Source organism: Dipodomys spectabilis, unplaced genomic scaffold (genome assembly GCF_019054845.1).
Source record: "Dipodomys spectabilis isolate Male_0828 unplaced genomic scaffold, ASM1905484v1 ptg000042l, whole genome shotgun sequence".
NCBI classification, from domain to species: domain Eukaryota; kingdom Metazoa; phylum Chordata; class Mammalia; order Rodentia; family Heteromyidae; genus Dipodomys; species Dipodomys spectabilis.
In genome coordinates, this window is record NW_024870719.1 from 12,394,318 (window position 1) to 12,413,121 (window position 18,804).

The 18,804-nt window shown below is 33.7% G+C and overlaps 1 protein-coding gene across 1 annotated transcript in view; it reads right to left on the reverse strand.

Moving 5' to 3' along the window:
• The window catches only part of Mdga2 (MAM domain containing glycosylphosphatidylinositol anchor 2), a 722,905-nt gene that overhangs the window by 353,243 nt on the left and 350,858 nt on the right, over positions 1-18,804 (reverse strand). Inside the window, exon 2 of the mRNA XM_042677867.1 lies at positions 18,382-18,521. Coding sequence (XP_042533801.1) covers positions 18,382-18,521 — 140 coding nt within the window. The remainder of the gene's footprint in view (positions 1-18,381; positions 18,522-18,804) is intronic.

Below are 18,804 nucleotides of genomic sequence, written 5' to 3' on the forward strand. Positions count from 1 at the left end.
GGGAAGTGAGGGGAAGGGGAAACAAAGGAGGAGGCAACAATGCTTGATAAGAAATGTACTCATTATCTTGCCCATGTAATTGTATCAAATCTGTATGCTATTTTCACAATAACAATCAACCAACCAACCAAACAAAAAAAAACCCTGAAAGATACAAATACTTCCAGGGATTAATTATTATGTAGTTAGAAAAGTCAAAAAAAAATCAGAGAAGTACCTGAAGTCACAACAGGCACATACATGATAGTATGAATAATAGTGGTGTTAATAATGCAATATTAATTTTGGAAAGTATTTTTAATGAAGCTACAACTGAGAGTGAGGTTGTATACAGGAAACACTGCCCCCTAGAGGTGCTCTGTGAGATCAACAACACCAGCCTCCACACAAACAGATTTGTCCAGACCTTTGCCGGACCTGAAGCATCACTGGAATGGTCTCACTGGTCCCAAAGCATAGCCTTGTTATCTAAAACCTGCATGAAAAACATTGAGACTTACTAAAACAAGTCAGATTAGATGAGGTTATTTTTGTTTCTTTGTTTTAATTTTTCACCAGCTTCTTGGGAATACTACCTGAATTTTAATTTTTACTCATGGTTAATACAGTTGTCTCTTTATACTCAAGGAGTAAATTTCCAGAACCCCTGCAGATATGTTGTTTCCTGCTTTTGCTATTCTTCAATCATGTTTTGATTGAGTTGCACTTTCCTTATAATGTGCTTTTTTGCTTTTGTTGAAAATATCACTTTCTCGTGACTATAAATTGTACTTTTTAATTAACTTTAAGTTTTAAATTTGCCCTTAACTAAGGATTGTCTTTAGATTCACTTAGAATTACTTTTACTTAATGTATTCAAACATTAATTATATTCCATTTGTGGCTTCAGGATGGCATTCTTGAAAAGGTTTTTCTACTTTGAGGCTTAAAAAATGAATTACATGCTTTTTTCTACTAATTGTGTTTCACTTTTAAATGTTTAACTCCTAACTCCCACTCTGGAATTTAAACACATGTACACACATACACTCACTGGCACATAAAGACACACCGGCACATAGAGGCATGCATAGGAATACATAGGCAAGTACATTTTTCTTTCTTTAAAACATCCAGATGTTATGGTTTTTGATGCCTTTGACTAGTCCTGGCATTTATTTGCTCTTTATCTCTCTCTCACTCTTCTTATTCTTACTTTCCTCCCTCCCTTCCTCTTTCTCTCTCTCCCTTTCTCCTTTCCACGTTTCCTCCCTCTCTTCCTTCCTTTTTCGTTTCTTCCCTTTCCCCCGCCCTCCCTCCTTAGTAGTGTTGAGGACCTAGTCAGAGTCTCACACATACTAAACAAGTACTCTACTAGTAGCTTAGTATTTTACTACACCAAATACAAAAACTAGAGAAGAGTCATTTTAAATACTAAATTCTGTTCATTTGTTTATTATAGTAGTGCCTTTGAACTCACAGTGAACTCTACTGTTTAAACTATGTTACACCTCTTTTTGAAGTCGTTATTTTTGAGATAATCTTGCTTCCTGTTTGGGTCAGTTTGGACCCTAATCCTCCTATTTAAGCTTCTTGTCATAACTGGGAATACATATCATCACACCTAGCTAGATATGAACCATTGTTCCTCCTGATCTCAGCTAAATAAGTTGCTAGTATTACAAGTATGATCTACTGATACCCAGCTCAAATCCCTAGTTTTTTTTTTAAATAATAAAACAATTCTGTATATAATTTATTAAAAACTGCACAATTGATCTTGTGATATATATAAAAGGAAATCACTGTGGATTAAACTTCTAGGGATTTTCATGAAATAAAAAAGTACCATTTTCAAAATAGTTAGCTTTTTTTTTTCCTTTAAAATAATATCCAGATTAAAACTTCATCTTCCAGAGAGTTGTAGAGGATTCACAAGGCTCAGTTGTCTTGTTTGCCCACTGCCTTGCTAGGACCTGTTCACTCTTCTCCTTTCAAGCCAGAATTGCTAGTCAATGCCAACATTTGGAAATGAGATAAGACTATCACAAATTTGGGGTCAGCCCAGGCTACATACCAAGACCTTGCTAAAATACATTCAACATGTGTATATTTGTGTTATATACGTATGTATATACCTGAAAATAAAGATAATTGTTTATATACTTATCACACAGCTTCAGAAAATAATACCTTGCTAATTCTTCCTTCTGTAACCTTTTAAAATAATTCATTTTTAATGTCCTGAAGTGCCTCAAGAAAATTCTAAATATTGTGTCATATCCTTTCTACCTAGTTCAAAACACATGTTTCTAACAGAACAGTCCATACCTTAAAGCATATGATTATACCTATGATTATATCATTTTGTATGATATAAAATTACAAAATGTCTTTAACATAAAGCAACTAGGTTGTGTTCATGATTCCTCTAGTATCTTAAAATATGCTTATATAATTTTGTTCCAGTAAGGATGCAGAAAATCATGATCCACTGTATAAGGATTACCATATCTTTAAGTATCTTAGTCTCTTGCCATCCCATGCCATTTACTAGATAATTGATCCTGGGATTGTCCTGCATTACATATTTACATGACCACATCCTAGCCTTATTTGATACATTTATGTCACCAGATAACTTTCTGAAATAGCTGGACAGTTCTAGAAATGTCATTGTATTTATATTTATTTTTTGATGTAGTATGAATGATTTATGGGTGGCTGAGTACTTGTGGGAGGTTACTGGGTATACCAGTATTAACTTTGTTAAAAACTTCCCATGTCTGGGCGTTGTCTTAATTACTATCAATTTTGGTTTCAACATATTTTACCTCATGTTCTTAGCAATCATTGCTGTTAAGTGCCCAGTTACATTGTTTTTCAAATGGTATAAAATGGTTATTTTTGAATCCTATAATTTCTTCAGCTTGTATTAGCTGAAATTTGCCTACAATGAAAGGAAATTTGTGCAGGAAAGTCAGGGTAATGATAGACTCTTTTTATTACCAATTTTCAGAAAATGCAATGTGTCTCTAAGAAGATTCTAAATGTACCCATTAACTTTTTGTTTAATTGTTCTATCTGGGGATTTTATTGGTGTTTTCATTTAGATGCACTGATGGCATTATGCATTCTTGGATACTGATAATTTTAACATCAATATTGTCACTTAAATCTCAAATGACTTTTCATAGATTTATGTCAAATAAACACAGGACCAGAGAAACTAGAAATTGAGATTTAAAAATTCAAGCACAAATCTTCCCAGAAATTCAAACAGATAACCTGTCCCACACAACACAAACTATCATCTTCATAAATGTAAAATATATGTGAATTTTAAGAACAGAGAGACAGTGAAAAGATTGTTCAGTCTCTCTCATATACTTGGAAATTTCTTTCACTGTGCAGCAATGCATCAGGAGTTCCATTTCTTTCCTTAATCTTGAATCCATATAAAAGTTTATTTTTAAATGTACAGATTAAGTTCTGAGGAGGGAAAAGGAAGTCGGGTGCTTAGAAAGAGAGATGGAGAGAAGGTGACGTGAGAAAGGTAAGAGGGAAGAATTTAGTAACTAGATAAGGGAAAAAAATCAAAATGAGTTAATAGCATTTGAATCAACCCTTTATTTTTAAGAAATGTAATAAGGAACATTAAAGCATGAGATTTGGAAAGAAAAAGCAGGATTACTGATGGACATGATATTGTTTAATGTTTTATTTAGGTTTTCCTTCTTTTTTTGCTATTTCATGCAATAAAGTTTTAAATTTTAATAATTGGTTGATAAGCTAAAAAATCTGTAATTGTTTGTCTGTGGTATCAGAACATAACAGTGATACATATTTATCCATGCTTTCACAATGAAAATAATATTTCATGGGGAACAGTGTAAACCAAGCCCAAAGAAACATAGGTCCCATGGTTTCCCTTATTTGCAATATCTAGTATATGTATGAGTCAAGCAGAAAAGGTCAGATAAGGTGATGTTAGGAAAATGAACCTTAAGATATGTATTTAAATGTTTTTTTCTTTTATGCATTTGTTTCTAATGCATTTATAAGATTATTTCTTTGTTGCTTTGTATGTCCCTCCCCCACAGTATAACCCCTGCTTTCACTGTATTTGAGGAGTTCTGTAAGAAACATTAAAAACAGAGTTTTCATTCTTACTCCATGGAATATATATACACAAAGAACTAAAATCATTGTATTAAGAAGATACCTGAAGGACTGGAGATATGGCTTAAGAGATAGAGCACCTGCCTAACTGCGTGCAAGGTACTGAGTTCAAATTCCAGTACCACCAAAAAAAGAATCCACAGAAGATACCTGAATTTCCACATTTACTGCAGCTCCACTCACAATGATTAAAATATGGAATCAGATGAAATATCCATTGACAGAGTGAATCACTAAAGAAAATTTAATATCCCTACAAACACTGAATATCATCCAACAATGAAACAATAAAATCCCCTCATTAGGCAAGACAGATAGATTTATAAGGACAATATGCTAAGTGAAATAAGATAGAGAAAAACAGATATTGCACGTTTTCAGTCATACATGGAAGGTAAAAAGAATGATCTTCCTCTAGTGTTATTTTATAAATCAATAATTTAACCATTACCTTGTATTTTCTTCAATAATTTTCACGAGAAACTAACAGAAGAACAGAAGTATCCCACAGACATTTATGGGTTATGGCTGTGATGAGGGCAATGCAAAAAAAAATTCCAAACCAGTGAAGTAAGATCACTTTGATTTCCAAGGCTAAATCTGTGCAAGTCAATTTGAAGGTAGAATTAAAGGAATATAGTCAGGAGTTTGACAGCCATGTAGTAATCCTATCTATTTGGATGGCCTCTGTCCCATCCTTCATTTATCTTTGCCTAAAGCCTCAGTCCAAAATATAGTGAAACACATAGGAAAAGAGAGAATATAACTAAACTTTCAACACATTTTTGTATTCCAAATAAAACATAACAAGAGACACACAATACAAAGAACTTAGCTTTAAAGGAAGTAAGATTGTCCTCAAAGACAGCAATTAAAATAAATAAAGTACAATTCAGAATAGAGATTCAAAAGTCAGCTTAATAATACCAAAGCATTACACATCCCTGGGACTTAGCTATAGTTTCAATGACTGTATTAACATTAGTATGACAAAATGAAGAGTGTGTCAATAAAACAGGAATTGACCAGGCCTGGGAACAAAAAAAAGCAAATTATAGGTGTAATACCTATTTTGGGTTTATCCAAGAAAGAAGAAATCTTTATTATTGGATACAAGCCTTATGGTTTCCTACTTAATAGTAGATGAGAAGGCCATTGGGTAACCTCAAATAAATGTACTTGTTCATCAACCTCATTTCTATTTGGCTTTAGTTGACTGGCCTATCTGAAGATGGATTCTCTTCAGCTAGAACAATGCCCAATCCTTTTGCCTTTCTAAATTAAAGAAATTATCGTTTCAATTATAATTTAGCTTTATTATTGTTTATCCTACATAAATGAACACATAAAACAATCTGCTGTATTTATAGTCCATTTTCACAATTTAAACTCCAAACCTGATTTTTATTTGTATGTATATTAGCCTTTATGACATTTGGAAAATATAAACTCATCCTTAATTTGCTTGCATTACATTGGCAAAACCAGTTTTCTGATCCCGTAAAAATTAGTATTGGAACCTAGAGTGTCCTTATCTATCAAGGAAATGTCCCTCTGTGGATAACCATGTAAGAAAGCAAAGCCAGCATATGCTTAACCAGGTGGGTACCTCTTTGACTGGCTCTATAAAATGGTTAGGATCGAATTAACCCATTTAATTTATTTTTTCCTTTTCCTGTTCTTCTATCATAAATAGAGTCCAAACACCTGAGAAATGCTTCAAGGTTCTCATTGACTCCAACCAATGGAAGCAACTAGAATGGCTAATGACAACACAAACAGAGAAACACAAAGTCAAGAAATGCTTGCTGGGCGGTGGTGGCTCATGCCTGTAATCCTACCTACTCAAGAGGCTGAGATCTAAAGATCGTGGTTCAAAGACAACCTGGACAAGAAAGTCTGTGTGACTCTTATCTCCAATAAACCAATCAGAAAACAGGAAGTGGCGTTGTGGCTCAAGGAGTAGAATGCTAGCCTTGAGCTGAAGAACTGAGAGATAGTGCCCAGGATTTCAAGCCCCATGACTGACTCTTTTCAAAAATGTCCTACCAATGCCCTTGCTCTGTCTTTACATTTTGTACATGCAAACCAGGAAGCTTAAAAATTCAACCTAACTCATACCCATGATCCTAGCTATTCAAAAGCAAAAGATCAGAGGATCGGGGTTTCAAAGCCAGTCCAGGCAGATAAATTTAAGAGACTCTTATCTTCAATTAACCAACAAAAAACCAGAAGTGGAAATAGGACTCAAGTGGTAGAGTGTAAAAGCCAAGTGAGAAAGTGAAGTTCTGAGTACCAGACCCAGTACTGGCACCCAAGCACACACGAAATAAGTTTTTAAAAAAAGCTTAAAAAGTTAAAATGCAGAATTTCTATGGCACCCAACAGGGAAGACACTAATTAACTAAGGGTTTTGTTCTGTTCAATCCTATACAACATAACCTAATGATTTCTGCCAAAGGCAAGTAAGTAAGAAAGAAGGGGCTAGGATGTACAGGATAATGTTTTCTCATGTTCTTCAAGGAGCAGAGAGGAAGAAATCAATGTCCGCTGATGGAAAAAGATAAAACTGTCAGTAAAATAAATGTTATTATTATTTTTCTGTTAAAATTTGGACATTAAGAGAAAAAAAATCAGAAGGTTAATAATTCCTAAAACAGAATTGATGAAATCATTTTTAAAACATGCATTTGTTTGCTCAATTTTCAGTGATGGAAATACATCTTGTAAGCGTTTTACTTTTGTAACATGAGTTAACTTTTTCAGATCATAGAAAAATGGTCATTCTTTATTGATTTAGTTTGAGGACAACTCTCAGCATTTCAGTAAAAGACTGTGAGATGTCTAATGTAGAATAAACATGTCATATTAATAACTAGCACTGATATTGATTATTAATTACCACTGACGTCAAGTATTTGACATAGAAGTAGATAAGTAATGGTTTCTATTTGCACATAAAATGATTAAGCTTACATTTGTCATGTTCATGTTTTAAAGTAGAATATTTAGGGATTTAAAATTTAAGGAAATTGGTTTGTCCTGAGATCTTTAATATGCTAATCTCAAGGAAAGAGGAAGAGTTTGATTCAGTTAGATCATTATTTTTCCCTTCTTCTAATGCGTGTAATTGTAAACTAGCCACATATTGCATGTGCTCATGTCTTTGACTTTCTGAACTTACATAAATGCAATTAAAGTACACATACAATTACAGAAATTTGGAAATAGACTCATTGATTTGATCATCATTCCATAATGAAAAAAATTCACCTAAGACTATGCTAAGGTTGGCATATTTAGATTTTGATCACAAGTTTATGATTACTAAACCAAAGAGATAAAAAAATAAGGCCAAAAATAACGTGGTAGGGCATCTATTTCTTGATCTTCCTTTAGTACATTTCCAAATTATGACAAGAAGACAATTCTTCAATAATAAAAATACAAAATCTACTTTATCACTAATTGTTTAGAATGATTGAATCAAATGATTTCATAAATTATGTATTTTAAGTACAAATAATATAACCAAATCATCTTGATTATGTGTTGTTAGGCATTATTTAATTTTTTCTATCATCCTCAAAGATTTAAATAATCTTAAAATATTTCTATCAGCTACTGTATAAAAACAGTTAGGATCTTATAACCTTCACCTATATTTCACTAAAATGTATAATTTTTAGAAGATTATATATATATGTATAATTTTTAAATCACATGAAATGTGCATATCTGGTTACTTTGACTTTTTGTTTTCAGATCCATTCTGATCTGTCTCATGATCGTTTTGACCATGAGAGATTCTAAGAGGCAAACTTGTCACAGGGAACAAATCCTGTGTACATTTACATTATAAATTTCAACTATAGAACTTTCATTTTCCATAAGCTTTCCAACTTCCAATACATTAATTCAAAAATACTTTTTGAAAAATATTTTTAAGAAATGAGAAGAATGAACTAGGATAATATATGCTATATTACTCTGCTTTAAACATTTGTGTTCTTCCTGAATGAATTTGAATGTTGAAATCCTAGAGTCCCATCTTGACATTATTAAGGGGGGGACCCTTTGGAAAATGACTGGGTCCTGAGAGTGGGATCCTCATGAATGTGTGTAGTACTATTATAAAAGAGACCCTAGAGGACATGTTTCTTTTCCTCCTCAGGAGCAGGAGTGAGAAGACCCCCAGCAGACACAGAAAGGAATCTGCAGACCTCTCAGTGTTAGACGTGTCCAAAATTGGAAAACATCTTCCATTATGGACTTTTCCAGAAATGTGAGAAATCTTCTCTGTTGATTGGAAGCTTCACAACTTCAGGCACTTAATCCACTTAGACAACAACATATATCCATGCTAATTATGTTATGTGAAAGTCAATAAATAACTAAGGAAGTTGATAGGAAGAGTCCAAAGGTGAGTCCAAAAGATGGATATTTTATTATCCTCAGATTTGCTCAAAAATGTCTGTGTCAAGAGCTTCCAAGGGGCTTAATTAGGAAACTAATTCCATGCAAATAGAATAAAGGATTGAGGCTACAACACAAAGGTCAAAGGAAAAATTATAGAAGTGCCCCATGCTGGTCACTGCTGAAAGTGACAAGGCCTTCATCCTATTAGAATCCTCTGAAAAGTCACTGTGTAATGTGCCCCAGAATTTCCAGAGCAAGAGACAGAAGAAAGCATACATCAACTGGATACTATTCCCTGTAGACTAAAGTTGCTTTTTTTACAGCAATTTGTATGAGCATAGAATAATAAAATCATTCAAAAGGATTTTTAAAATGTGGGTAAGAAAGAATTAAAAGAGGACATAAAATTTGATCAGAATACATTATATGAATTATGAAAATATCACAGTGAAAACCCTGGTACAAGTAGTATTCATGAATAAACACATATTTTGAAAAGACAGCAATAGGTACTGTAGGTGCTGTAGAATGTTTTGATCCCAAATCTAAATATCTGTGCTATCATTCTCCCTTTAGGATTCACTGCATCATATCTAATGTCAAATCTGAGAGTTTATATTGTTTGAGCATCAAGTTTGTATGAAAACAAGGACTTGATACATAGAAATTTTTCTTGATCTAAGCCCTAGTGGAAATCAATAGCTTTCACAATCACCTCAAAAAGGGACTTGGAACAATGGAGGATATATAACTCTAAAATTTGAAGAGGCCAACCTTGCTTATGCTAAACTTATGCTTATATTTCGTGATAAGACCTGTAGGAAACAACTTTGCACTCTTTCTGGCATGTATATTACTTACTGTGGCATCCCATAGTGGAGAAAATGCTCTAATGAAATAAATGTAATCAAATATTATAATATTCTGTAGACTATGAATACTATAGAAAAAGGCTACTAAGATTATTACGACTACTAGTGAAATTAGCTGTACACTACATTATGACAGCAAGCGAGAGTTAACTCTGACCTAGGCAAGAGCAAGATTAAGATTACTATCCATACTATGCAAAAGTAAATGTTCTGTTTTTGTAAAAACCAAAGATGAATATTTAATTAGCTTCTTATCTAACGAGAAAGTTCTAACAACTAGTGAAATATTGTCTATAACGAAGATTTAAACTTTCATACATGAAAGAGACTTTAAGAAGATGGATAAACTAGACAAAAATTGCAATATATTAGTAAGGAGTAAATGCCTCCACATTTCTCTTCAATGTGAATTACTATGAAAAGTGACTATACAAGCCTTTCGTAAAGGAATTATATAGTATCTTTTTGTGTAACTATTAGTGATATTGCTAAGCTTTGCCTCAAGGAAACACTGTACCTCTTTCAAAGCAATGATGGTTGGCTATATGAACAGTTCAGGTTTGGAAACTGTATAAGTGGTCATGAATTTCTCTCATGATGGAAATCTTCAACTTGTACGAGGTATCTTTTTTATTTTTGGACAAGTTATATGAGACATTAACCACCCTCACCAGATACCCTATGTTTCACCTGGAAAGACAATGCCATCCATTATCCACTCCCACACAAAATCCTGTAAGCAAAGCACTCTGGCTGCTACCCTGACCATTTTGCTTATTTGTATCTACTTTGGGAATGTTAGTGCTTACTTCATAGCTTCTCTTTGAGGTGTTCATTTTTATTTTTTTTTATTTTTGAGTTAACATACATTTGAAATATGAGGAGTTTCATTGTGATATTTCCAGACAGTATGTACAGTGAACAAGTTCACAGTACAGTATGTACAGTGAACAAATTCACATACCCCCACCATATTCCCATTGCTCCATTCTCTCTTTTTCAACTTTTCCAAACACTGGTGGGATTCATTACCCTGTATTCTTGTGTGTGTGTGTGTATGTGTGTGTGTGTGTGTGTGTTGTAAAACATACTTCAATAGTTTCCTACAAAGTTAAATATATATTTGGTGTTTATAAAAACCTGCATGCACATGTATGCTAATAGCAGCTTTATTAACATTTTCCAAAATTTGGAATCACCTCAAATTTTCTTGAATAGGAGAATTAATGAACTGTACTAAAACCATGCAAAAGAATATTATTCAGAAGTTACAAAATAGGTGATCAAGTCACAAAATGTTATGACAGGAACTGGGACAAATATAGCTAAGTAAATTACGTGAATCTAAAATGGATACAAATATAAGTACATGTTATTGTGGAAGATGAAAAAGTGTGAGACTAGTGGAAAGTAAGGGGTTGCCAAAATTTTGGGTACTAGGAACAGATGATCAATGAAACATAGTAATAACTTCTCGAAAAATTATCTATATTCCTGTTGATTTGAGATCCCAATTTCAAAGCAGTCTCTCCTCCTGCATCCTCTTCTAGATGATCCTCTGAAAGATGCCAGCACCCACATGACTAGCACATTCTTAAAGTGAGCACTGTTTGTACTCTAAGGCATCTCCCATATAAATAAATAAAACCATGCTAATATTGCTACATCTCTGAGCCTACTGAACTTTACTTCAATGTTCTATGAAAGTTGCTCTTGTGTTTTGACATCTGACATCACTTGCCTTAAGTCATCATAGTATCTGAATTTCAAAGTACCATATTCAGACTGCATGGGGATATTCTTGTGAATAACAAAGCCCAAGGTATAGAAAAATGTTTCATGTTAACATTCTCCATGGAACACCACAATCAAAATCTGGACCACAATGAATCTAACACGGCATTTATTTACCAAAGCAAATGAAGATAATGTCAAAAAGAACCTGTGGGTTAACTGAAGTTCTATAGTGACAACAGGACTAACTCAGAAATGCTAAGTTTAACAGAAAAAAATATACCTTTTTAACTGTAATTCAACCATAAATATGATTGCTATTAACTAAGCATTTCCATTGTGCTATTTACGCTGGTAAATGGTCTTTATGTATTATCTTATTAAGTGCATTGACCAATACTTTTTAGAAACTATCTAGAATGTATAGTTATCTCTTTTAAGCAAAAAAGATTGCTTATACCATCAATGAAAAGATAAAATATGGTAAAGTTTAGATCTTTTGAGAAGCAAAAATTGCTTGTTTGTAAGAATTTTAATTTTTATTCAATTAAATTCTTTAATGATGTTCTGGGAATGTAAAATTTTAAGTTTTTTAGTATATAAAATTATTGATTCAAAAATGGCTTTCCTCACACTAAAATAAAATCAATGGAAATAAAATCATTTGAAGGTGTAATATGAAAGATTCTAGAGTCCTCCTAAGTTAGGCTGGATAGAGTTACCTGTATAACTAAATTTGTATAATCTGTGGGTCAAGTAGCTATGTATATGTGTTAGGGGGTATGAAAGTGGCCATAGATTAAGAAATTTTGACAATAAGTTGTTAGATGCTTGTCTTAGACATTCCCCATATCTCATCTTAAGATTCACTTAAAAAATGTTTGTTTAGGTGTGCGCTAGAGGCTCACACTGGTGATCATAGCTATTTAGGAGGCTGTGATCTGAGGATCAATGTTCAAAGCCAGCCTAGGCACAAAGTCCATGAGACTCTTATATACAATGAACTACACAAACAAGCTAACAAAACGTAGAGCCAGTGGATCACTAACCTTGAGGAAATCAACGTCAAAGATAGTGTCCAGGCCCTGAGTTCAAACCCCAGGACAAGCACCAAAAACAAGAACAACAACAAAAAAGATGATTTTTGAGTTGCAGATTCTGTCATATGATGCACAGGACTTATCCATCCTAGTTAGCCATATTACACAAAAATGCAAGTAAAACTAAATCTTATGAGAGGGAAATTATAGTATCTCTTTCTGGTAAGACAACAGAGCCTGATTCATTCCATATTAATTTTTAAAAATACATAAATATAGACAGCTCATGTCATCTATTTGAATTTTTATAAGAAATTTAACGTATCACATCTTAAAACCAGCATGAAAATATGAACTGCACAAATGAATACACAGGTGGCATTAAAGATTTCAAAGTGAAAAACTGGCTACCAAGTTTTGTCATAATTTTCATTAGAGATTATCAATTTGGAATCTACATATAGGATTAACAAATATTTAATAATTAATAACTCTGATTTTTTTTCTTTGGGTCTGGCTTACTTCACTTAAAATGATATTTTCCAAGTCTTTCCATTTCCTTATGAATGGGGCGATGTCATTTTTTCTGATAGAAGCATAGAATACCACATTATCTTGGTCCATTCATCTACTGAGGGGCATCTGAGATTGTTCCGTATCTTGCTATGGTAAATAATGCTTCAATAAATGTGGTTGTGTGGGTAGCTTTAGTATGGCATTGTTTGTGGCCATTTGGGTAATTGCCCAGAAGTGGGATTACTAGGTCATAGGGGAGCTCTATGTGTAGTCTTTTGAGGAACCTCCATACTGCTTTCCAGAGTGGATGAACATTTATAAGAATTTCCTATGTCTAGGATAGTCCTAGAAGTGGATCACAATAGCTCAATAGCTATGTACATATGACCAAATAAGATGATGATAAGTGAAATGAACTCCAAGCTATGGAAACAAGATTTTTCCTTGTTGTTATTGTTTTTAATGCACTGTGAAGTTAGTTCTTTTTTCTTTCATTTTTTCCCCTTTGGTTTATCCCCTGTTGTCACTGTTTTTGATTCTGGTACCCTGGTGATTGCATATGTTTATCTGAATTGGAGAAGGAAAGGGGAACAACACAAAGGTGAGACAAAGGACAAAGGGTGAACCAATGCAACAGCGATACTCACAAGGCAATATGTGGGGAATGAACTTTACACCTGCGGGGAGGGGAGGGGGGGAAGGCAGGGGGAGTAGATTGGAAGGCAGGAAAAGTGGAAGAAAAACAAGGGAGGAAGGTAACAATATTCAACAAGAAATGCATTCACTACCTTATATATGTAAATGTAACCCCTCTGTACATCACCTTGACAATAAAATTAAATTAAAAATAAATAAAAATTAATAACTCAGAAAAGTGCTAATAGTCAAAAATGTAAATATTTATATACAACCAAATGATGCAATATCATTCTTGTATAAAATTTAGAAAGGTAGCCTTGCCTTATATATATATATATTTAAATATATAAATATAATTACATATATTTATATATATTTTTTTTTTTTTAAAAAATCAGTCGTGGACCTGAGCTCTGGGCCTGGGCACTGTCCCTCAGCTCCTCAGCTCTTCAGCTCAAGGCTAGTGCTCTACTACTTGAGCCACAGCGACACTCCCGGGTTTTTTATTTCTGCTTATGTCGTGCTGAGGAATTAAGCCCAAGGCCTCATGCATGCAAGGCAAGCACTCTACCACTGAGCCACCTTCCTAGCCCTGCCTTATATTTTTGTATGCAGAAAAGCCAGCATTTATAGAGTTGAAGCACAACAAACTACTAGACCTTTTTAATATTTCTTAGTGTTTTGAATATGCATGATGATTTTTAAAAAGTGGTTTTCAAGTATATTTTAGTGATGATAAACTATTCAAATTAAACTATACACAGAAAGACAACAAGCAAACAAGTGTGAGGAGAAATACAGGTAAGAGTTTGGTTTGGTTTGGTTTTTGAAAAGTGGGAGGATCAATCCCTTGAAATCTTCCAATCCTGTATACTTATGTCTATCAGAACAAATCCAACCACTCTCACATTATTCCTGTTAAAATAAAAAATAATTTTTTAAAGAAATGTCACATGTTTTATGATAGGATCACATTATGTAAGTAATAACAATAATTAAGATCACAAAATGTATTTGGTTGTGGAGGGTGTAGGTATATTTTTTAAATTATAGAGAAGAGAAAATTATTGGTGTTCCACTGAGGACATATTGAACAACTATCAAGGAATGACTTCACCTCTTATATATGAGGACGCCATAAAAATGTATAGAAGCTAGAATTGTATAGCAGTGTAAGAAGCTCATCTTGTTCAGATAAGGTCAAAAGAAAGAAGGAAGGAAGAAAAGCGGAGGGAGGTGGCAATGGTGTTGCTTAATTCTGTGAGCAAAACCACTTCCTGATGATTAATTCTTCAACAACATAAATAACTACAATTTGTTAGAATAAAAGCATATAATTTGAGATACCTGATATGGAAATGAAAGTAATCGGGCTAAAGAAGGTAAAAATACTAGATGCCATAAATGAAAAAATGAAAATGATTCATAGAAAAAGCTAAATCTTTAAAAATGCTTATTTGCTAAATATATTAAAAGACAAGTGACACGTTGTAAAAAATTATAACATATCTATATAAAATAAGATTTATTTGCATAGTATATAAAAGTCTTCACAAATCTGTAAGTGAATAAGCAGAAAACTAGGAAGAAAATAGGACGTAGAAAGAAAACTTCATAAACTTTGAGGTAGAAATGATCAAAAAGTGTGTGAGAAAATGTTCAGACTATGATTAAATAATGCAACTGTAAACAGTCTCTCAGGCATTGATGGCTCCCACCTGTAACCCTTACTACTCAAAAGGTGGAGACCATGAAGATTGGGGTCCTAGTCCAGCTGAGGAAGCAAGTTCATGAGACCTCTTATGTATGTATGTATGTATGTATGTATGTATGTATTACTGAGCTGGTTCTGGGGTTTGATTTCAGGGCCTGGTTGCTGTCCCTGAATTTTAGTGCTCAAATCTAGCTCTCTACCACTTGAGCCACAGCCACATCTTCACTTCTGACTTTTTGGTGGTTAATTGGAGATAAAAGTCTCATGGAATTTCTGTTCAGGATGTATTTGAACCTTGATCCTCAGATCTCAGCCTCCTGAGTAGCTAGAATTACAGGTGAGAGTCACTAGCATTTGGCTTATAAGCCCTCATCTTAACTACTCTCTGGACTGAGTGGTTCACATTTGCCAACTATGTGGAAAAGCATAAATAGAAAACTGTGGTCCAGGCAAATAGTAAGATAGTTCTAAAAAAATAACTAGAAACTAACGGGTTTAGAGGCACGACCCAAGTGATAGAGTACCTATGGAGCAAAAATTCAGTCTAGGAATTTAATTTACATTTTCTAGGAATTTAGTTTACATTTTCTACATGGAGAACAGGACCTATTTCTTTCTCTATTCCCTTTAACTATGTTATACTAAAATAAAATTTTGAAAAGTTTTAAAAAGTAAAAAAAATAGTTAAGTTGGGACTTCACTGGAGTTGGAACTCCAGTATTGCCATAAATAAATAATTTAAGTAATGATAATAGTATGTATTCTAATTACTCTAACATAATATGACACTGCACATATATAAATGTGCATATATACTTTCACATATATACATTATAAGATGGACTTAAATGATTCTATGGTTTCAGTCTGTATGATCATTATAATTTCTATTATCAGCAAGAAAATAGATATAAAGGAGAGAGATATTGACCTTTGTGCTGGTGTAGACAGGGCTCTATCTGGTAGTCTAGATGTGGTCAGTGTCATGTTCCTAACCACTTTACTGTCCTCACTTCTTTTTTAATCATTTTAACCTTTGGGTACATTGATGCCCTCAGCCATTATCCATTCCCAAATGATATATTTTTCAAAAACAACATTTAAAAGCCTAGAAGCAAAATGTTGCCTTAGAATAGTTCTAGAAATGGGAAATCTTTATGACCGTTATTGTTATAGGAATCAGTAGCAGATAAAGCAACATAATGATGAGTGAATGAAAATCTCCTCTCAGCCATCACCACACCCCACTGGACAAGTGAGAAAGTCATGTCAGCTTCACACCATGGGCCAAGAAAACTCATCCCGAGGATCAGCTGCCAACCTAATTTAGACATTGGCCAGGAGGCCAAGCCTCAGCTGCTCCCTCAGCCTTGCTGACAAAGGAGAAGCCCAGTTGATTTTTCACACAGGCCTGATAGGCTGAAACTGATTTAACAGAATTACTTCTAGGAAATTTTAAAAAGTCCCAAATCAACATATTTTTCTTCAAATCAGAATGCGCTGAAATGTGTTCAAAAGTGGAAAAATATCAGGATGAATAACATTGTTTTTAGAATTTACATGGATTGTCTAGAAATCAGTGATGTACCCCTGATTTGAAATGGTAGAAGGGAATACAGAGAGATGAAAAGAAATTCCTAATACTAACGGGAAGAAATGTGGGATAATGGGATAGAAGAACTGGAGATAGGCCTAAGAGATAAAGAAGTTACATTTTTAAGTACAATTGGGAACCTAGTGGTGCATGCATGTCTGACAAATTCAATGTGGGAACAATGGAATCCTGCTCTAAATGCCTCTCATAAAGGAACTTGAACCTCCATTTATTCAGACCCAGTTTGAATGTAAATTTTTATTACAATCACCAAATTATTGTGACCACACATTTCTCTTGTGCTATTACTTGAGTTAATTACATAGTTTTTCTTAACTTTAATAAAAATTATTTTCTTCAAACTTAATTGTTCCTATATAGTTTTTAGAGAATATAATCGTTTATTTTTTTTATTACATCTTAACACTAACAACTTCTATCCTATCTTTTTTTATCTTCCAAGTTTGATTACCTTGTGTCAAATTGATCAGACTTCATTTTATTAAGAGAACTTCATTCTTTAGCTCATCTTAAGTTAATAGCAATTATTCTACTTAGTTTAGTCCTTATGATTGTTTCAATAATTTTAATAATTCTTAGATTATTTTTACTATTTTCTGTTAGGAGCTCTGGATTCATTGTACACAATATATTTTACCATTTCCATGTTAGTAGTTGTGCTAATGCTTAATTGTGTGCAATATGACACTTGCTGGGGTTGGTTTTTCAGAGTTAATAGGGAAGCATCAAAAGTTAAAGATGGCAGAAGTCAAGGTAAAACTGATGAACTCATAGAATCCCCACATTGCTCTTCATTTCTTCTCTGTGATAGCTGGATTTGTTTTTCCTAACACCAAGTACTTAAAATTTATAACTTGACTAAATAAGACTTGTTTTCTTGCCAGAGTTGATTACCAATATAAATTTTGAGCTAGTCAGCTTCAGTTCATGCTAATAAGAATATTCAATTAATGAGCAAAACATCCTGAATACTTTGTATACAAATTAGATTTTAGCAGAAAATATATAGCCTAAATAGACAACATTATATACAAAACCATCACCCCTTTATTCCTGCAAGCTGTTCCTTGCATATTACTTGTAAATACTGTATCCTTTTGTTCCTTCTATTAAATGAGCTTTAAACATCTGTAACTGATGTCTATGAAAGCCTGAAAACATAGGACATGTGCCAATATTTATTTTTAAATATTTTCTGTAAATATAATGACCAGGAATATAGCAGAGACACATGACCTCAGGAGTCACATTTTTAGAACAAAAGCTTCCTCAGTTGCAATGATGTCATCATGAAATCAGGTCCCACATTCTAAAATAAACTCATCGCCATATGAATTGCTACCTTACCCAGTTATTTTTGTAGTTGTCTTTTTACCAGCTTCCTTACAAGTGTTGGGGAAATTTCTCACAATAGGAAAACAAATTCCTTTTATGTACATGCACATTTTATGCACATGCACATTTGCTCAAAACTGTTCAGAAACTCCGCCTCTTGAATCACATTGCACACACACTTGTGCTCCAGTTATACACACACACACACACACACACACACACACACACACACACAGACTCAAACACATGGTTTTAGCTAAATATTCTAAGAAAAAGTTGACATAGCTTCCAGAAACATTAAGGTAGCTCTGCCCAATTTCACAGCTAGGGACTCACCTGTGGACGTGGATGTCCTGTGACGAGACAGGTCAATTCTAGGGTTTCTCCTTCGCGGATTGTGTAGACCCTTTCAGAGTAGCGTTCTTCCTCAATGTTACAGGCCAAGCCTGAATGCACAATACGAACGGTTGGAGGAGCTGTTGGGTCAGGAAGAAAAGAACAAGATACATGAAAATCTAAGTATTTGTCTTCCCATGAAACATGGTGATTGAAAGAGCAATTCTTAGTAGACCTCACCATGGTCAAATCTATCTAATATGTTGACCTTCCCCCACGAGGTTAACGGTGTTACTGGACAAAAGGCCTTATATTTAAAGCTCACCAAAACATTCTGAAAATGGCAAGGGGAAACAACAGTGGAAAAAATTCTGGTGTCTCTGGAAATCACTAACCACATGGACCATTAAAATGTACCAGTCA